Below are 22006 nucleotides of genomic sequence, written 5' to 3'. Positions count from 1 at the left end.
ACAACAACTTCAGATGGCTTTCTTTGTTTTAATACTGTCCAAAATAGTACAAACACATCGTCACTATAAATCATAAAACACTGTTCACAGAATTCTGAGGACAAAGAACACTCAATGCCTGTGATTCACAGAACCAGAACAGGATCAGACCACAGAACTACATCAGGGTGTCATTTCTCAGGCAGCAATGTAGATAAAAATAATAAAATCCTGTTGCCCCGACAAGTGCAAGAACCAGTCACAAATCAAGAATAGGTTAAATATACAAATAAAATAAAATCAATTAAATTAAAAACAATACACATCAACAGAAATACATATAAACACAAAGCTGGAGCCTGAGGACAGTGTGTCCAAAATAGTGCAAACAACAATACTATTAATCATAAATCCCTTCAAGTTTTTTGAAAATTCTGACGACAAAGAACACAAACACAGTGATTCACAGAACTGTGTCATAGATCACAACACTATATGAAGGTGTCTCATAGATCACAGCACTACATGAAGGTGTCTCATAGATCACAGAACTACATGAAGGTGTCTCATGCAGCACTTTGAGTGGGATTACATTGATTATTTGACTCCCGATACCTGCATCTTTTAGCTTTAACCATCAATATCAGGCGTCACATTCTGAGTGACAGTCAACTTCAGGATGTGATTCAGTGACTGTGTGAGCCTGGAGCGCAGCTTTGTTTTATTAATGCTCATTACAGAGAAAACTTGCTCACAAAGATACGTGGTTCCAAACATGGACCACAGCTTTGCAGCGAGGCTGTCAAGTTGGGGAACCTGGCCAGAGTCCACTCCCACCCGGTCCAGGGGGCCGAAAATATCAGCGGCTGTCGTTGTGACATTGGCTTCATCTCCACAACTCTTCGGTGACGATCAATGTATCGTCTACTCCACGGATGAAAATGGCCAGTTGTACAACATCTGTAATGTTCGTGCTTTCATCGATTGCAACTGAAAATGCAATAAAGGCATTTACTTTGTTCTTTAACTGGCTGTCCAAATCCACGGAAAGGTCGGAAATCCTGTCTGCAATGGTGTTTCTTTTCAGGCTGAGATTTGCAAAAGTCTGTCGCTTTTCAGGCTGATATAGCGTCACTGACGTCTCGGCTGTGAGTAAAAACAGACTGCTGTTTCTTCAGACCTGACAACAGTTCATCCACCTTCTCTTTTCTCCGCTGTCCTGGGAAGTTGTCATATTTGTCGGCATGAAGACTCCCGTAGTGGAGACGAAGGCTGTATTCTTTCAGCACTGCAACATGCAGTGAACACACCAAACATACTGCTTTCCCTTCACTTCTGTGAAAAAATAGGAGGATGACCATTTTTCTAGGAACGCTCTGCACTCTGTGTCCACTTTAATCCTTTTTGACAGTGACTTATTGGGGCAAGGGGGGTGACAAAGCATATAATACTAAAAGTAGAAGCCGTAATAATTAGGGCTGGCAAAACAAGTAGCTCATCCTGATTGGCTGCGCTTGCTTGACCTTGCTTGCTTGCTCCGCCCCGGAATAAACCGGGGGTGTTTCCTTAACACAATTGCTAGTGCGCCACCCAATGGACGCAATTATAACAGCAGTTTATTGCAAAATTGCAGCTCATTTTTTTACTTCACATAAACATCTCGCGGGCCGGATCAAACCCGCTTGCGGGCCGGATCTGGCCCGCGGGCCGTACGTTTGACACCCCTGCTCTACAGTTTGTTTACTTTACTTTTAGTTTTGGTTGGTGTGCTCTCTCAGTGATTGTCATAATACAAGGTTTCTAGTGGTGAGAACAGGTGACAGGAAGTGGTGGTTATAGGTGACATGAACTGGTGGGTACGGATAACAGGAAGTGGTTGTTACAGGTGACAGGAAGTGGTGGGTACAGGTGACAAAGTGGTGGGTACAGGTGACAAAGTGGTGGGTACAGGTGACAGGAAGTATTGGATACAGGTACCAGGTAAGGGGAGTTCACACACTTCTCATCAACAGATCAAGGTAAAAGATGACTATGACAAAGTCACATATGCACTAATCTCTCAGATAAAAGTTCAGATAAAAGTGTCCAGACTGAGCTTCGGTCTGTGTTGTTCTCCGCCTCTGGAGTTATGATAGAAACTGGGTTCTGAAAATTAGACTCTATCCTCATTATCAGGCCAAGTACTGAGGATGTTTATAGTGTACATGAGCAGACATCAGAGAGTCCGGCTACAAAACTCCTTTATTGGATTAGAAAAAAAATATTTTGGTATGAAATTAATTAGTTCCCCGAACAGTAGTGTTAGTGTTTGAGGTTCCATGTTAATTTTGAAGTTGTGACAGGATGGATGAGCTGGAGCTGAAGGTAAAAAACTCATCTTTATTCTGCAACCACCAAAGCTCAACAACGAATAGTACAGCAACAGCCCAGGAGCGGGAGCGCTAAACCACGCCCCCCTTTCCCATCGTCCTGCTGGGTGAGAGGCAAAAAACCGCTGGCAGAAAATGGACCGACGTCTGACCGGGGTCGTGGCGCAGAACTTACAGGTAAAACTACCCCAGGAACACGGAGCAGCTGACAAAGCACGAGCTCGGCAGGGGACGCATTTAGATCCTCCTTAAGAGCCGAACGCAACCCCAGCATTACCCAAGGCAAATGGTCCACCCAATTACCATAAGTGAAAACGCTCACACAAGCCATTCGCCTGAGGGTGATATGCAATAGTACGATGCACCTGCACAACCAGAGACCCTGCCATCAAAGACCAAAGCTCTGACACAATATATAGTAATATGACGGGGTACCAAAACACAAGACCCAAGCAGAAAGGAACACGCGCGCCACATTTGAGGAAGTCATGGAGGACAGCGGAACCGCCTCTGGCCACCTGGTGATTCAATCCACCATTGTTAGCAGGTGGGTAAAACCCTGTGAAGGAGGCAGAAGACCCACCAAATCCACATGCACATGGTCAAAATGTCTCGCCAGAATGGGGAACTGTTCCAGGGGTGACTTACTGGGCTGGTGGACCTTAGCACGCTGACACGCGACACACGCAGCTGCCCACTCTTTAACATCACGGCGAAGGCCCGGCCAAACAAAATTAGCCCCGACCAATTTCACAAACACCCGCACCCCTGGATGAGAAACGGAATGAATAGAATCAAAAATGCCCCGGCGCCAAGAAACTGGAACTACGGGGCGGGGCCGACCCGTAGAGACATCGCAGAGGAGAGACAGACCACCCTCCTCCAAAATCGCATTCTCCAGCCGAAGGCCCGTACTCGCAGACTGAAGAGTCAAGATGTTTAAGTCATCAAGTTGGTCGGCAGCCATAGCAGAAAAATCCACCCCCAGATGCACCAGACACACAAGCATACGAGACAATCAGCGACACAATTCGCTTTACCAGCCACATGTTGGATGTCGGTCGTGAACTTGGAGATGGATGCCAAATGGCGCTGCTGGTGAGAAGACCACAGCTCCGTTAGCTTAGACATCGCAAAGGTCAGTGGTTTGTGATCCACGTAAGCTATGAATGAGCTGCCCTCCAAAAGGAAACGAAAATGACGAGTTGCAAGATACAATGGCAACAATTCACGGTCAAAAACACTATACTTGCATTCGCTGTCTCGTAGCTTGTGGCTGATAAATGCAAAAGCCTGCCAAACTCCAGCCACCTGCTGTTCCACCACAGCCCCCACCGCTATATCAGATGCGTCAGTCGTTAAAGAGACGGGTGCTGAAGGTGCTGGATGGGCTAAAAGAGCTGCATCAGCAAGACCAGTCTTGGCCTCTCAAAGGCCTGGACACGATCTGGTGTCCAGTCACCGGGTCGGAGCCTTTCTTCACACACAAAGCCCCATAAAGTGGCTGCAGAAGGTGCGCGGCACGCGGAAGAAAACGGTTGTAGAAATTAATCATGCCCAGGGCCTTAAGGCCTAAGGCTGGACGAGGGAAATCTGTCACCGCTTGCACTTTAAAAGGCAACGAAATGGCACCCTGAGCTGAAACACGATGACCCAAAAAGTCGATCACAGGCAGACCAAACTGGCACTTAGCAGGATTGACAATAAGGCCGTGTTCCTCAAAGCGCTGAAAAACTTGCTTTTGGTGTGACGAATGCTTCTCAACTGAAGAACTAGCCACCAAGATGTCATCCAGGTAAACGAACCCAAAAGCGAGGTCACGCAGCACCGAGTCCATCAACCTCTGAAAAGTCTGTGCTGGCCCTTTAAGGCCAAAAGGCATACGCAGGAACTCTAAAAGCCCAAATGGGGCAATCACTGCAGTCTTAGGCACATCATCTGCACGCACAGGAACCTGGTGATAACTGCGCAATAGGTCCACTTTAGAAAACACAGATGTGCCCACAAAGTGCACAGAAAAGTCTTGAAGTCTTGAATGCGGAACGGGATAGCGATCGTGCCCAGTGATATTGTTAAGGCAGCGAAAATCTTCACATGGCCGCCATGACCCGTCTGCTTTTGGTCGCAGGTGAAGCGGCGAGGCCCACGGGCTACTAGAACGCCTCACGATGCCCAAACGCTCCATATTGGCAAACTCCTCTTTAGCTTTTCCGCATGTGCGCGCAAAAATTGGTGGGCCCATGGTAGCAATGAAATGCTTGACGCCGTTCCTAGTCAAATATTCCGTCCAAATATTTTCCAACTGTTGTGAGATTCAACCAGCCTGAGCAGCTCGATCTCTACAGTAGCATTATTTTCTAGATTAAACTAACCTGAGCAGCTCTATCTAGATAGTAACATGATTTTCCAGATCAAACCAGCCTGAGCAGTTCTATCTAGACAGTAACATGATATTCAAGATTAGACCAGCCTGAGAACGTCACAGAGAATGACTAATGGTCATAGAGTTGTGGCTGGGTAAAGCTGCTGCTTCTGTGATCTTCGCTGGAATGTCCCCAAGTCGTTCACAACCCCGCCTCCATTTTACCAAACTTTCTTTGGTGGGACATCGTGACAGAGTTGGGCCTGGGTGCATTTTGCTGTACTGTAACCTCCCCCTCCGCCCCACTCCAGTATGTACTGCGCGGTGGAACCGTGCCTACACTGTACTGTACCATACCTTACCATACTGTATTCATACTGCATCGTACTGTCCCTTAGCATACTGTACTGTACCATCCCGTACCATACTGTAAGGTACTGTACCGTACCTTACCATACTGTACCATCCTGTACCATACTATCCTGTACTGTACCATCCCATACCATACTGCAACGTACTGTACCGTGGTGGAAAATACAGGCTTCGTCAAAGACGGATACTCCCCCAACAAACGCTGAAACACATTCTCTGATGCTAAAAAATTAGCGCAGGTTAACGGCCCAGGTCCCCCGGTCTCACACGGAAAAGTAGCAAATGATACTGCATCGATTCGTGACATCAACCAGCAAATCATGAGCAAAGAGAAAATCAGCATTGATAATGGGAATAGTAATGGAGGCGATGACACAGTCCCACTTAAACTGGAATCCGTGGAAACATACAGTCACTGACCTACTGCCAAAAGATAAGATGGGGGAACCGTTGGCCACGGTCAACGGAGGTCCTATGTCCCCGGCCGACATGCCCGTGCCGGCTGGAGGGAGGAGGCTCAGCTGCGAGCCCGAGTCCACCAGAAAATGCTTACCTGACACCGAGTCCTTGACGAACAGCAGCTCACTCCATCCACCAGCACCCACAGCTGCGCCTGAGTGCTGGCCCTGGCGTTTCCCGGTGCCTCGAACGCGCAAGGAGGGACCCAACATCGCGCCTGGGCGCCAAACCGCTGATGGAAAAAACACAGGCTGGTCCAGCGTCGTCTCCGGGCGGCAACTCCAGCCCCCACCGCCAGGTCTGCGTCCTCCGTCACCAGCTGGGAGCGCTCCGCTTTTCACACCCTGTACAGCAAATCTCCTTGTCGCCAGCAGAACCCAATCAGCCTCCTCGGCTAAACCTCGGCAGTCCCCCTCGGCCAAACACAGGGAGTTAGCCAAAGCTGCGCACACTGGCAGCGGGAGCTGGTGCAGAAACATGTGGGGGAAAAGGAATCCACCCTCATCGGAGCCCAACAGCGACAGCATGTTGTCCATCAAGTCCATGGCCGAGCCGTCCCCTAAACCAGGCAGGGAGAGGAGTCTGTCCGCCCTTTCAGCGGCAGAATGGCTGTACCTCCGGCAGAAAGGAGTTGTTTGAGCGCGGTGTACTTCCCGAGCCGCGGGGGAGTGCGCAAAAGCTGCATGGCCCGCCGAGTGGACTGCTGGTCTAAGGCGGTGACGATCAAGTAGTACCTTTGCTCATCCTCATGATTCCTCGCAGTCAGAAGAGGGCTTCGACATGCTCAACCACGAAGCCAGGTCATTTTGCCAGAAGTTGAGAAGCCTCAAAGCCGCGGTGAAAACTGCCGGCTGCTGAGGCTGTGGAGACGCGGACGAATCAATGTCACAGTCTTCTGCTCCCTCGAACATGTCCATAACGGAGTCACCGATGTAGCAGGATGAAGGATGAGCTGGAGCTGAAGGTAAAAACTCGTCTTTATTCTGCAACTGCCAAAACTCAACAACGAACAGTACAGCAACAGCCCAGGAGCGGGAGCGCTAAACCCCGCCCCCTTTCCCATTGTCCTGCTGGGTGAGAGGCCTGGGTCCTAACGGCCGCCACACAGTAAACAATAAACCCTTGTCCCTGTTTGGGCACCAGGTTATGAAGTAAACGACAACAGGTGTGTCAAAGAGGATGAAAAAAGACTTTGGTGATGCCTTCTTGCTTGCGTAGAAAAGGATTTATTGCACAAGTAGTTTAGGATCAAAAATACAGGTGAACGTTCAACCCGGGAGTTAGCGCTGCCAATCTGCTTACTCAAGTGAGTGTAGGATCTCGTCTCATTTTATAGCGGTGCAAATGGTATGCATGGAACTTCCATATAAGGTATGAGTGACCGTAAAATCCCATCTGGATGGCTCATCTTCGTCCAGGAGCCATTTTACAACCTAAGTTGACGGGAGAAAATGCAAAACTGACCCCAAAACATCCACCATTTAGTGAAAGCCGTTAAAATGTAGACATCACAGCTGTGAAACTACTCTCGTCTAATCTCATGCCACCATGACCAAGGTGGCACAAAGTTCACTTCAATTTGTAGTGGACACCAGAGTGTGTTGGAAGAAGCTGCATCCAACTCCCATTCTTCACTCGTTCTTCTCGCGTTCTTCCCTCGTCCACCACAGAAGCACTTTTAGATCCGATGTCCTTCCCTTATTTGTCCCTGTTCTGACATGAGTTTTGTCTGTGTGTTTCAGATGTGTGGGATGAGTGAAGCTCTTCCATACGCCTGCTGGAACCATGACGCTCCCACAGAGAACCACCAGGGAACCCACCTGAGGACAGGGATTGTAGCTGCGAGGCGGAGCCTCAACAGCCTGCACCAGCAGCTTTCTGCTGAGGGCTTCACCCAGGTCCTCCCGCCGTGTGCTTTAAACCACCTTCACACTACAAAGTGTTGTTGTTGCCTGCTTACACCACTGATGGAGCTGAGCATTGTCAAAAAGTCCCAGTGCCGTTTTTCAAAAATATCGTTTGTGTTTTCAGTGGCTTTGAGCACTGTTGTCATGGAAACGGACTCCAAAATTCTGCATTTGGACTTGAAAACATTGTGGTGTAAACAGGGCCTGAGAGTTGGCACAGTACGACAGTATCGTAATGTACGGTCTGGTACAGGACCGCATGGTGCAACATGTTATGGTAAGTCACAGCACGGTATGGTATGGTATGGTATGATATGGTATGGTATGGTATGGTATGGTATGGTATGGTATGGTATGGTGTGTCATGGGTCAGTATGGCACAGTATGGTAAAGTATGGTACAGCACCGCATAGTACAATTGTACATGGTATGGTACAATATGGTATGGTACAACACGGTACAATATGGTATGGTATGGTACAGTATGGTATGACACAGTATGGTATGGCAAAGCAAAGTGTACCCATACCTAACATTGTTGTGTGGTTCCACCACAGAGAGCACAGTTAAAATGCAGGTGGTGGTTTATGGTCAATGAAATGTTTAAATATTGAGGGCAAGTCCAGAGTGACAATCAGCACTGACCAATCAGCAGATGGCTGCATTGTAGCTCCACCTCCTGAGACCCTTCCTCAGTGTTGGGTACCTCAATGGAGGGGTGAAGAAAATTGTACCCGGTAGTTACAGTTTTTTTAGTATCATCCACAACTTTTGTCAGTGGAGACACAGGGAAACCCCTCCCACACCGTGCCATACTGTACCATACCATAAGCCGCAGTTACTTTCTGTGTCAGGGCATCGCAGGACGAACGTGGGACATGGCAGGTCGGAATGGGTTTTCTCGTGGTCCAGCTGAAAAAGTTGTGGATGGTACGGGAAGAAACTCCAACCACTGGCTGTGATTTTCTTCATACTTAAAACCGAGGAACAGGTCTGTGAGGAGGAATTGTAATGCAGCCGTCTGCTGATTGGTCATGACGATTGCCACTCTGGACTTGCCTGCAATAATTAAACATTTCATTGGCCGTAAACCATCATGTTATTGTTTACATGCAGTTATCACACTGATCCAAATATTTTCCAACTGTTGTGAGATTCAACCAGCCTGAGCAGCTCGATCTCGACAGTAACATTATTTTCTAGATTAAACTAACCTGAGCAGCTCTATCTAGATAGTAACATGATTTTCCAGATCAAACCAGCCTGAGCAGTTCTATCTAGACAGTAACATGATATTCAAGATTAGACCAGCCTGAGAACGTCACAGAGAATGACTAATGGTCATAGAGTTGTGGCTGGGTAAAGCTGCTGCTTCTGTGATCTTCGCTGGAATGTCCCCAAGTCGTTCACAACCCCGCCTCCATTTTACCAAACTTTCTTTGGTGGGACATCGTGACAGAGTTGGGCCTGGGTGCATTTTGCTGTACTGTAACCTCCCCCTCCGCCCCGCTCCAGTATGTACTGCGCGGTGGAACCGTGGCTACACTGTACTGTACCATACCTTACCATACTGTATTCATACTGCATCGTACTGTCCCTTAGCATACTGTACTGTACCATACTGTACCATCCCGTACCATACTGTAAGGTACTGTACCGTACCTTACCCTACTGTACCATCCTGTACCATACTATACTGTACTGTACCATCCCATGCCATACTGCAACGTACTGTACCTTACCATACTGCATTGTACTGTACGTCCCGTACCATCTTGTACTGTTACGTAACATATTGTGCAGTATTGTGCCATCACGTACCATATTGTACTGAGCCATACGATGCCATACCATACTGTACCATACCATCCTCTCCCATGCCGTACTGTATCAGCACATGCTGCAGAGTGGAATGAGGCATAAACAACCACCAAAATAAAAATTTCAGGAAAACCAGATGAACAGTGACGACCGGATTCACCATTCTTTAGTGACAAATCCAGTTCTCCACCCTCTACAGACCCTCCATAGACCCCCACCCTCTACATTATTCTCCACCCTCAACAGACCCTCCATTCTCCACAGACCCTCCATCCCCCACCTTCTACAGACCATTGACAGACCCTCCATCCTCCACCCTCTACAGACTGTCCACCCTACACAGACCCTCCACCCTCTACTGACCCTCCACGCTTCACAGACCCTCCATCCTCCACCCTCTACTGACCCTCCACAGACCCTCCATCCTCCACCCTCTACTGACCCTCCACAGACCCGCCATCTTCCACCCTTTACAGACCCTCTACTCTCCACAGATCCTACACAGTCCCTCTCAAAGAGGCCATACTCCTGGTGCCTTGCCCTTGGTATGGAGGTATTGCCCTTGGTGCTGGGACCTTGCCCTTGGTGCAGAGGCCTTGCCCCCGGTCTAACATGTCCTCTTGATGCAGGTGGATGTGAGGCAGCTGGATGGAGACGTGGTTGTGGTGACCAGACACTGTCCCTATTCTCACCGGTCAGTGGTAGCTGTGGTTCGGAGGGCATCCAGGAGTCCAGAGACAGACGTTCCCTCCATCTTCATACTAGGTGAGGGTCCAACAAGCAGGGCCTGGTCCAGACCTTCAGAGAGGACCTGCTGCTGACCTGGACTCTTTCCTCTGGTCACAGGTCAGATCCAGGAGGTGCTGTTGGAAGCTGTGACCATTGTCAACACCTCTGACAATGGAGTCAATAAATGGAAGATAGTGATTAGAGAACACATCCAGGTAATACAATCTTCTCTTAAATCCTCCTCAGAGTCATGAGATGAGAGGATTAATAATCCAGATTACATAAAGTATGTTGTAATCTGTCATAGCTGCAGGACAGTGAAGTGGAGATCAGAAACAGACAGCATGCTATTGCTAATCAAGAGATGGTGTTGGAGAAGTTGCCTCCCGGTTACGTGATCATCTTCAGGTGAATATCCAGATGGACTAAACAGAACTGTGGTGTTTCTTGTCTATTTGACCAGTGTTTGGACTTGTTCTCACCAGAGCGGCTCTGGATTCCACCACCCAGCAGCATGTGGATGCCCTGAGGCTCGAGCTGCTTCAGTTCAGTCCTCAGTCCCAGACCCACAGTCTGCCTGGACAGGACTCCCCAGCGGTGCTGGCCCAGCCTGCAGCCACGTGCGTATGCCTTCAAATCCACCACCTTCAGCTGATTCAACTTGATGGTTTTCTCTGTTGTGTTCCACAGTATACATGAGGAATGTGTGAATATTTTCACCACGTCAAACAATTACGGCTAAAAATAACTCCAGTGAAATGTCCAGAAAAAGACTCCTGTTGCATTTTTACAAACTCACCGTATGCCTTTGAGGCGAGCGTGTGCTAGCGACCAGGTAGCTGCAGTAGCTTTCATGTTAGCATCACCAGAAGTCAGCCCGTGTCCCAAACTCTGAAGAAATGTGTTCCAAAGTCTGTTAAGTCCTTGAGCATTTTCTCTCTGGCTCGGTAGCTTGGATCCTCTTGTTGTCATCTTGAGCCATTCTGGACCACAGGCCTAATGTTTGACACCTCAGCTTTAGACTAAATTTAAGTAAATCAAAACTCAGTAGAACTGAGTCTGGACTCCACGTTTAGATCTTGATCATTGTTATCACACTTTGTATTTGTCCAGAGTTGCAAACATATTTAAAACTTCATTCTGACAGTGAGAGTTCTTGACCAGCATGGGGAGAAGAACAACATCTTGTGAACCGTTTGTTGAAAGTTATCAGAGCAATGAACCTTTACTCTTTAAAATAATATTCCAGAACATACATTCATAATTTTAAAAGAGCAAATGAGTCTTCAACCAGACCCTGCTGCTAGTTTTCACTGTTTCTCAGAGCAGAACCTGCTGAATGCTTGTGGCTGTGTTCAGTTTGATGGCTCTGGCAGAACCTCGGTGTGTGTTCCTCCTCAGATGGTTCTCCCGACTTACTCTGGCTGACTTCAATGTGCTGCTGTTCCGTTGCCACCCCCAGGAGCAGCAGGAAGGACGGGGCTGCTACCACGTCCCTGGCTGGTCGTCCCTCGTCTACGGAGGCTTGCAAGGTATTGAGACTTGTCACTCGTCCTCCATCTTCCTCACATCTGATCTTTTCTGCATCGTCCTCCACCTCCACCTGCCCACGCACCTCAGCTTGCGACTGCAGGAACCATCTCTGTCCACCATAGTTAATATCTCTGTTACTGCTCCTCTCCACCTTCTCCCTCACTGGGGAGGGTGGAGGTAGCTATGACTGAAAGATGGAGGACACCAGTGGCTGGAATGAGTTTTGTCTGCAGATTGTTGCTCCATCAGCAGAGACTCCTCCACCCCCCACCACCCCCTGGTGATCTCCCACCATAGGCTTACCAGGCAGCTCCTTCTGGGGGGGACCACACAGGTGGTCCAGGACTCTGGTCCGGTCTGGAGGAGGACACAGGTAGTGCAGGACTCTAGTCTGGCCTGGAGGAGGACCCAGGTGGTCCAGGACTCTGGTCTGGTCTGGAGGAGGACCCAGGTGGTCCAGGACGCTGGTCTGGTCTGGAGGAGTACCCAGGTGGTGCAGGACTCTGGTCTGCTCTGGAGGAGGACACAGGTAGTGCAGGACTCTGGTCTGGTCTGGAGGAGTACCCAGGTGGTGCAGGACTCTGGTCTGGTCTGGAAGAGGACCCAGGTGGTCCAGGACTTTGGTCTGGTCTGGAGGAGGACCCAGGTGGTGCAGGACTCTGGTCTGCTCTGGAGGAAGACCCAGATGGTCCAGGACCCCAGAGGACTTTGAAAGGGGACAAAGAGATATGATCCATGATCATCATTCAGTCTGTTCTCCTCTTCAGGCCTGATGTCGGTGATGGCGGAGCTTCGTCCTCGTAATGACCTTCAGCATCCGTTCTGTGAAAACCTGAGACAAGGAGACTGGATCCTGGACTACACTGTCAACAGGTTGCTGGCTCAGGGGGGCACTGTGGAGCAGGTGGGCTCATCACGAACAACCACATCACATAAAGACTGGTCCCGGCGCATCTCAAACTAAATCGACACTGAATCAAAGCTCCACCAGTGGTCAGATGGATGTTTCAAACATGTGGGATGAGTTAAAGCAAAGTGAAGTCAGTGGCTAATGAGCATCACACACCAGCAGTACAACAGCTCCTCTCTCTGAACTTCACAGAGATCACTACATCTAAATATAGCGCTTTATAGCTGCATAAGCAGCCCCAAAGCTTTACATAGCTCATTGCATTCACCCATTCACACACACATTCACACACCTTTGGAGGCTGCAGCCATGCAAGGCTCAAGTTCTCTTAGTGAGATCAAGTTCTACATCTAGATTGAGTTCTAGATCTCACTAAGATTTAATAGTTAAACCACGTCTTATATCTATGGAGTTCTCAAGCAGCTAGGGTTCAAAATGTCTCAATATATTTTCTGTCCATGAGTCAATGACCCTGAACACTGTGTCCAGCTGATTGTTTCACTGAGGTCTGACAAACGTCAGAGCGTCAGAGAGTGTGAGCTGTGGCGCCTCCCACTGCCTGCCAGGCGGGAAACGAGAGAGAGCACAAACAGCAGATGACGGAGTCAGCCCGGTTTGTCCCCGGCTGCCCAGTATCAACAGGAAAGAGCCTGAGTAGCAATCGAGCTGAGGTGAGACACCAAGCCACAGAGTCTGGGATCTGGAACACCGGACCTGAAAACGTCCTGGAACGTCGTGGCCCACAGCCGGAACAGGAAGTGTGCCAGCACAGCAGCAGGATGCCGGCACACCTGATAGCCAACACGCCTGATAGCCAACGCACCCGAGCCTGATAGCCAATGCGCCTGAGCTCGACAGCCAACATGCCTGATCGCCCCAACACACCAGATCGCCTCAACACGCCCGATAGCCCCAACATGCTCGACAGCCCCAACACGCCCTATAGCCAACATGCCCAGTAGCCAACAAGCCCAATAGCCCCAACGTGCCCAATGGCCAATGCGACCATTTAGCCCCAGTGTGCCCAATGGCCAACATGCCTGATAGCTCCAACATGCAACAATAGCCAAGGATGTGTGAAAATGTTTTCAAAGAAATTACATTGACTAATTTTAACAAACATAACCAGGTCATTGACGGTTTAACCAACCCCTGCAATAGTGCTTCTAGCACCACCATCACCTTGACCTGGTTATGTTTGTTAAAATTAGTAAATGTAATTTCTTTGAAAACATTTTCACACATCCTTAAAAGTTTGCCACATATGTTGTTTTATAACTTCTGGTGATTTGCAATGTGTGGGGTAATGTCTCATGCAGAATTTACAGACATAAATGGCAAATACTCACCAAAGCGCCATCACTACCGCTGGCCGCCACGGCTGATTGGCCCAGTGTTGTTGCAGTTGTCATGTGACCAACAAAGCTTCCCTTGATTGGATGTTGGGTGAATGAGACAGGTATCGATTGCATCGTCCTGATGGCACAGATATTCTGGCTGTTTTTCAGCGAATTTCTTTTGCAGCTGAATTTTTCGCAGCTGAATTTGTTTTTGCAGCTGAATTTTTTTTGCAGTTGAATTTTTTTACAGCTGAATATTTTTTGCAGCTGAATTTTTAGACACATTGAATTTTTACACACTGAATATTTTTAGCTGTTGAAGAAAAATCAGAAGCAAAAAAAGATACGTACTTGAAATTAGACACCTTTTAAAATTCAAAGTCTGATTTTGATGGTAAAAAAATTCAGAGTTAGAAATTCAAATTCAGAATCTGATGGCACAGTTTTAATTCCATACATGTTCCTTGGTGCAGTCTGTGAGAGTGACGTATCAGAAGTGGTCTGAAAGTAACATGTAAGTACTGAAAGTAAAGTAAAATGTCTACATTATGGATTAAAGAAGTAAATTGGAGAGAGTCCTAAACTCTTCACTTACAGTACATGCAACAAATCATTTCAGACTGGTATTTTTCTAGACAGGATGAAAATGGATAAATTGGTCTCAATCTATAGACATGGTGACAAACATGTATTATCAAATTACAGACCTGTGTCTTTGCTACCTCAGGTTTAAAAAATACTCAAAAAATATTTTGTAAGTAGAATGTATGGTTTCATGGATAAATATGAGTTATTGAGCGACCATCAATAAGCGCTCAGGATCCACTTCTTAAGCTGGGATGGTAGAGAAAAGAGCTACAGTGGTAGACAAGAGACAAAACTGTAGGTGTTTTTTATTGATCTACGTAAAGCATTCGACACCATTAACCTTCTTACATCTGCAGAAACTGGATCATTATGGCATAAGAGGTGTGACACTAAACTGGATAAGAAGCTATTTAGATGATAGGTATCAGAATGTAATATTAATAATACAGTGTCACATTATAAAAGTGATGTGTGGTGTTCCACAAAGTTCTGTATTGTGTCGTGGATTTTTTGATGGAGTGCTGTCCAGGGCCAAGTACTGCGATGTCAGAAATCTTCCACGAACACAAATTAATAATTCTCTAACTATACTGGTACTCAGCTAGTCTACAAACAAAGAAAACAGGCTGGGAGACGAGATCTGGATGCAAAAAGAGTTTTATTTCTAAAACTCGGAGCCCCCGGTCAACCAAGAGACACAAAGATCGTTCGTTTGGTTCAGTCCTTATATACACATTCTGAGGGTCCTACCCCCTTTGATCTGCCAGGTGTTTCACACTTTTTTATCTGACTACCTAGAAATAAGCGGGGCTTCCGTCGGCACCTTCAAAGGGACTTTCCTCTGACCATCTGGAGATAACCATAGTGTCCGTCGGCATGTTCAAAAGAGACTCAGCTTTGTCTTCTTCTGCTTACTCTGCATTTTTTAATGATGTCCACTCTGCATTTTTAGTGGTGTCCTCGAACTTATCACGTGGGGGGGGGGGGGGGGGGGGGGCTTTCTTGCACCTGTTCCTGTTCTTTGAACTTAATAGTATCCCTTATCTGTCCACTCTATGCTTTTTCATGGTCACTCTGCTCTTCCGAGGACACGGTTACCTTTGCTCCAGATGGTTTCTTCATTTTAAAAAACATTTGTGAAAAACATTTGTGAGTTATTACATTACACTCGTCCAATCATCATGCATAATGTGTTCAGTTACATCAACACACTTAATACGGTGTTACAAGAAATATAAAATAATTATTCAACAATTGGGATCTAAATTATTTATACTTTATGTAAATAACATCTGTACAATATTTAATAAATTGAAATGTAGAATATTTGCAGATGATACAACTTTATATTGCTCTGAATCAGACAGTAAACAACTGTTGACAACTGTAGAAAATAACCCACTATTCTCAACTCCCACTATTTTGATATTAATAAGTTATCATTAAATGAAAATAAAACTAAGTTTATGGTGTTTGGTGGGACTTGGACAAATTGTGACATCCAGTTCATCCTAAATGGAGAAAGAATTGAAAGAGAGACTGAATTCCCGGGGGTAATCCTCAATTATAAACTCAGCTGGAAGTCACATATAGAATAAATAGAAAATAAATGATCTTGAACTATTGGTATTATTTATAAAACAAACAACTTTTTGAACAAGAAATGTTTGCGCTTATTGTATTTCTCACTTATTATGCCATATATGACATATTGTGTTGAGGTTTGAGGAAATACATATAGAACACATATAGACCGTCATTAAACTCCAGAAAATAATTATTCAAATAATAAATAAAGCTTCCTTTCGAGAAAACACTAATAAACTGTTCATAGACTTGTGTATCTTAAAATTCAGATATACTGTATATTTTGAGCATTAGAAATACTATTTCAAGTGAAGAAGAAAAGTCTTCCCACAGCTTTTTTTTAAATTAAGAAGATGATTTAAGAGTATTGTGTGTTTTTGAAAGATGAAGTCTGAGAAGAACCATGTTAAATAGAAATGTTTCCTTTCTGGCAGACATTTTATGGAATGGACTTTGTAATGACTTAAAATTTTATAAATCTTCAAAAAAACATTATAAAGTACAATAATTAATGGAAAAATGATTTCTGATATTTTTGTTTTTCTCTTGTATTACTTTTGTTATATTCTATATGTATGCATTTACATTTTTTCTCTCTTCTGTATTCTCTTATGTTTAGTCTTTTCATTTTTTTTTCTTGTATCACTGGTGTCCTGGGGAACTTTATGGATTTTTCACGTCAGCAAAAATAAGCTTCAATTTCAGCCTGGAACCATTTCAGCTACAGAACAAAAACAAAAACACACGAGTGTGTTAACTTAAAAGAACTATTAATGAACTGAATGCAGAAAAATTCAATTTTTGCACAGAAACTGTAACCGAAATAAGCCATTCATTAATTCATGCACGCATTCATCCATTCATCCATCCATTCATTCATTCATTAATTCATCCATCTGTTCATTGGCTCCCTCACTCACTCACTCACTCACTCACTCACTCAGGTCTGACTGACCCTCAGTGTCCAGCAGGTAGTCTCGCTGAGCGGAGCCATGACTTGACTCATTGTTTCACCTCCAGGTGGGTCGCTGGTTGGAGGCCATGTTTGGTTACCTGAAGCTTCTCCCTCGTGACCTGGTGCCATCGTATTTTGATGCCATCATCCAGGGAGCCTACACCACTGCTCTCAACATTGTGTTCAAGAAAATGTCCAGGTTGGCTTCTTACTGTTTTCATTGACTCTCTCCTACTACTGGTGTCACTAATGGTTTACTATTCAGTGGTTCTCGCATTGATTCTCCATTGACTAACACCTGAAGACCAAGATGAGTTAAAAACATGTTTGCAGGATTAAAAGCAGTTGAAAAGAAGTGAAATCAAACTGAACTTGTTTGTTTCACCATTTCAGTAATGGTGAAAATATTGAGCCATAAGTAGATGTATCAGGATACATGTTGAGAGTAGTGGGTTACCAAAAGCTGCAGTCCCATCACAGAGAGTATGGTTTAAAGGTAGGGTTGTGAATGATTCTGGATTGTGAACAACTCTGGGTTGTGAACGAGGAGGGTTGTGAACGAGAACGAGGCGGGTTGTGAACGACTCTGGGTTGTGAACGAGGAGGGTTGTGAACGAGGAGGGTTGTGAACGACTCTGGGTTGTGAACGAGGAGGGTTGTGAACAAGGTGGGTTGTGAACGAGGAGGGTTGTGAACGAGAACGAGGCGGGTTGTGAACGACTCTGGGTTGTGAACGAGGAGGGTTGTGAACAAGGTGGGTTGTGAACGACTCTGGGTTGTGAACGAGGAGGGTTGTGAACAAGGTGGGTTGTGAACGAGGAGGGTTGTGAACGAGGAGGGTTGTGAACGAGGAGGGTTGTGAACGAGGAGGGTTGTGAACGAGGAGGGTTGTGAACAAGGTGGGTTGTGAACGAGGAGGGTTGTGAACAAGGAGGGTTGTGAACGACTCTGGGTTGTGAATAAGGAGGGTTGTGAACAAGGTGGGTTGTGAACGAGGTGGGTTGTGAATGAGGAGGGTTGTGAACGACTCTGGGTTGTGAACGAGGAGGGTTGTGAACGAGGAGGGTTGTGAACAAGGTGGGTTGTGAACGACTCTGGGTTGTGAACGAGGAGGGTTGTGAACAAGGTGGGTTGTGAACGAGGAGGGTTGTGAACAAGGTGGGTTGTGAACGAGGAGGGTTGTGAACGAGGAGGGTTGTGAACGAGGAGGGTTGTGAACAAGGTGGGTTGTGAACGAGGAGGGTTGTGAACAAGGAGGGTTGTGAACGACTCTGGGTTGTGAATAAGGAGGGTTGTGAACAAGGTGGGTTGTGAACGAGGTGGGTTGTGAATGAGGAGGGTTGTGAACAAGGAGGGTTGTGAACGAGGAGGGTTGTGAATGAGAACGAGGCGGGTTCCGAACGAGGTGGGTTGTGAACGACTCTGGGTTGTGAACGAGGTGGGTTGTGAACGACTCTGGGTTGTGAACGAGGTGGGTTGTGAACGACTCTGGGTTGTGAACGAGGTGGGTTGTGAACGACTCTGGGTTGTGAACGAGGTGGGTTGTGAACGACTCTGGGTTGTGAACGAGGTGGGTTGTGAACGACTCTGGGTTGTGAACGAGGAAGGTTGTGAACGAGGAAGGTTGTGAACAAGGCGGGTTGGGAACGAGAACGAGGCGGGTTCCGAACGAGGCAGGTTGTCAATGAGAACAAGGCGGGTTGTAAACGAGAAAGAGGTGGGTTGTGTTATTAAAATGCTGTCCCGTCCCCTTCCCTTCCCTTCCCTTCCCTTCTGTTCCTTCCCTTCCCTCCCCTTCTCTCCCCTCCTATTCCTTCCCTTCCCTTCCCTTCCCTCCCGTCTCGTCCCTCCCCTCATCCCCCTCCCCTCACCTTCCCTTCCCTTCCCTTCCCTTCCATCTCGTCCCCTCCTGTCCCCTCCCATCCCCTTCCTGTCCCGTCATGTCCTGTCCCATCCTGTCCCTTCCTGCTCGTCCCCTCCCATGTCCACAGTTTTGTGCAGAATGGTTCCAGCCTGGTCAAACAGCTGGCGTTGGGCTCAGTGCAGATGTGTGGACCAGGTCACAGCTGGACCCACCTCAACCTGTCCCCTCGCCTGGACGTGGCGGAGCAGAGCTACATGACCCTGGCAGCAGGTTGGTCCCTTCATCTCCACTGAGAGGACATTAGAGGTGAAACAGTCATGGGCAGCGATGCACCTATTCCACTTTTTTAAAAGACGAGTACGAGTACTAATCTTGAGCTACTTGCCAATACAAAGTACTGATACCAGTAAATGTCACAAAGTCAAGTTTAATCTCCAAAGACAAAAGATACATAAATGTTATACGTTTCTTCAACCTACCTTCACCAGCCTCACAGTCTGCAGTGAACACCATATATAATCTATTGATCCATGTTCAGTCACACGCCCTGCCCTTTATTTCATGTTAAACACAACACATTCAAAGTAATGTGTTTCAGTCTGGGTCACGATGCGCTCCCTGTGATTTCCTGCAGGTGTTTGCTTTTCAGCGCTTTATTCATTTAAAGAAGATTGAAGTTAACAAGGAGCATTGGAGCAACCCTATTGGTGTGTTTCCACTGCACAAAAAGTGCAGGGATGGAATGGAGCCTTAGAGAGCGGTACGGCAAAGCGTAACCGGAGCTAAATCTGGTGGTAATAGGTTAAAAAGTAGGCGGGGCTTACAGCTCCGCAGATATGTGACATTACAACAGTTGTCTCAGCCAGGTGGCAGACCTGGACCTCATGAATCCTCTGTTGTTGTTGTTGTTGTTTGCATCCTTAACTTTGCACTAGTTGTTTTGTTAACTTTTATTTTTTACAGCCTCAGAGCTGCAGCTGCAACTTCAGTGTTGGAGAGCCAATGCCCTGATAACTTGCCCCATACTCAAGCGCGCCCGGCTGGCTGTGGCACAGAGCCGCGCCAGTGCGCTGCACCGGGACACGGGAGCCCTTAGCTTTCTGCTGAAATTTCACCCTGCCGCCGGTCTCACTCCGGCAGCTCCACGCCGGAACATGGAGGCAACCGGCAGTACGGACGCGATGCTGCAAACAGACAGCTTGGACATGATGTAAAGACAGACCGTGGCGCACTGGAGCCACGGTCTGTGGAGCGCGACCGGCAGCATGGACGCGGTGCATCGTGTCTGAGCTTTTTGTTCAAACGCGATAGCGTGATGGCGCTGACAGTGTTTGAACAGAACGCTGACCGTTGCTGCATCGTGTTTGAACAGAAATGTCGGACGCGATGCAAAGACAGACCCAGCATGGTGCACCCGGCAGCACAGACCCGATGCAAAGTCCCGAGCCCCGGTCTCCCCTTGCCCCATATCCACTCTTTCACGACCAACAAGAAAGTTGAGTAGCAAAGAAAAGAAAAGAAAAAAAAACAGTGCAAAGCTGACCACGACTCATACAGCCGACATATTAAAATACTGAGGGCATGTAGTAAATTAGTGAACAATCAGCAGATGGCTCCTCAAGCTCAGACCCGTTCCATGGTCCCAGGTACCCCAACAGAGTACCCCGACGGAGGGGTACGGAGGGTAATTCTTGCGGTGGAAACCTGTACCGTAATGGTCCATTCACGCATTTTTTGTGCGTTGGAAACGGGGCTAATGTGGCCCAACCTGGTCCAATGTGGCTCTATGTAACAACACCAGGCATTCTGTCACAAACAAAAGCCGTGTTGTGCAGGGACAGAATGGAGCCTTACGGAGCGGTACGACAAAGCGCAACCTGAGCCAAATCCGGTACCCGTTTCCACTGCAGAAAGTAGGTTAAAAAGTAGCAGTAATTAATCATCATCATTAATCATTATCAATAACCAAAGTGCCAAATACTACATTAATGGTACGTAGTGATCCTTATTAGGTAAGAAATCTCTACACTGTCGAACAGTCAAAGAAGTGTGATGCAGACACCAAAGATAAATCCAATTGAAATGGAGAACTTTGTTTTGTGTAACATGAAAAAAGGGGCAAAATGTGTCACAGAACACAAATTAATAGATAAAATTTGGTAACCATTTGATCATCTGCTGTGAGACTGCGTCTCTGCGCTATGCTCTGCTATGCTGCTGTAGACAGAGCTGCTGGGAATGACAGGATCTGTGTCTTTTTTTTTTTATACTCAATTTTTATTGAACAGTTTTCCACATAAGGCAGAGTTGTCAAGCATATACACATTGATCAACATTAAGCAGCATTCATGTAACAATAATCTTGTATCTGTTGTAATGAACCACTATGGAACGTAAATGGGTAATGAGGTGCCAGCATACATCAGTTATCTATACATGATAGCAATTATTTGTTCGGATACACCGTCCATTTTGAAGAGTAAATATACGTCTGCAATCTTAAAACAAAAGTCAATCTTTCCATCTCGTGTATGTCCTTTATGATTTCAAGCCAATTATCCACTGTGGGAGGGTCGACTTGTAACCATTTGCGAGTGATGGCTTTTTTCGCTGCTGCAGCAAAAATATTCAACAGATATCTATCAGTTCCCGTAATTGTTTCTGGTATATCACCTAAATAGAGTGTCATACAAGTGAATGGGATCTGTAGACTGAGAATTTCTTGTATGATTTTCCAAATATTTTCCCAATATGCTTTAATTTTAGGACAGTTCCAAAAAATATGATAGTGGTGTGCCTCAGAACCACCACAGGACCTCCAACATAGCGGGGTAGATGTTGTTTGATAAGATTTCAGTTTTAGAGTAATGAAAAAACGGACCAGGTTTTTCCAGCAAAATTCACGCCAGTCCGCAGAGCATGATGTTGACATCACAGTCTTACACATATTGTTCCACTGTTCCGTGGTTATTGCATGACACAACTCCTTGTCCCATTTCTCTTCAATGTAGTTGGTGGAGGTTCCCTTGTCCGCTGCAACTCCTTGATACAATTTTGAAATGATGGATTTGGGTGTGTAACTACCAGTGTATATTTGCGTGATCAACTGTACTATTTCATTGAGTTCTGTATCTGTATTGTCTCCATCAATTTCTTTAAGGAAGTAGTGGCGTAGTTGTAGGTATCTAAAAAAATCACCCTTTTCCAGTTTGTATTTTTCTCTTAGTGTTT

At 46.5% G+C, this 22006-nt stretch overlaps 1 protein-coding gene across 2 annotated transcripts in view; it reads left to right on the top strand.

The window, feature by feature from the left end:
* The window catches only part of LOC308143749 (glycogen debranching enzyme-like), a 90398-nt gene that overhangs the window by 50276 nt on the left and 18116 nt on the right, over positions 1-22006 (top strand). For both annotated transcript variants that reach the window (XM_080514660.1, XM_080514659.1), the window contains 9 exons: positions 7284-7439; positions 9899-10034; positions 10116-10213; positions 10306-10406; positions 10484-10618; positions 11400-11530; positions 12299-12435; positions 16977-17110; positions 18903-19045. In XM_080514660.1, coding sequence (XP_080370786.1) covers positions 7284-7439; positions 9899-10034; positions 10116-10213; positions 10306-10406; positions 10484-10618; positions 11400-11530; positions 12299-12435; positions 16977-17110; positions 18903-19045 — 1171 coding nt within the window. The remainder of the gene's footprint in view (positions 1-7283; positions 7440-9898; positions 10035-10115; positions 10214-10305; positions 10407-10483; positions 10619-11399; positions 11531-12298; positions 12436-16976; positions 17111-18902; positions 19046-22006) is intronic.

This window comes from Blennius ocellaris (assembly GCF_963422515.1).
Source record: "Blennius ocellaris genome assembly, chromosome: 19".
Lineage (NCBI taxonomy): Eukaryota > Metazoa > Chordata > Actinopteri > Blenniiformes > Blenniidae > Blennius > Blennius ocellaris.
Note: the sequence above shows the minus strand (reverse complement) of the source record. Positions and strands in the feature narration are given on the sequence as shown.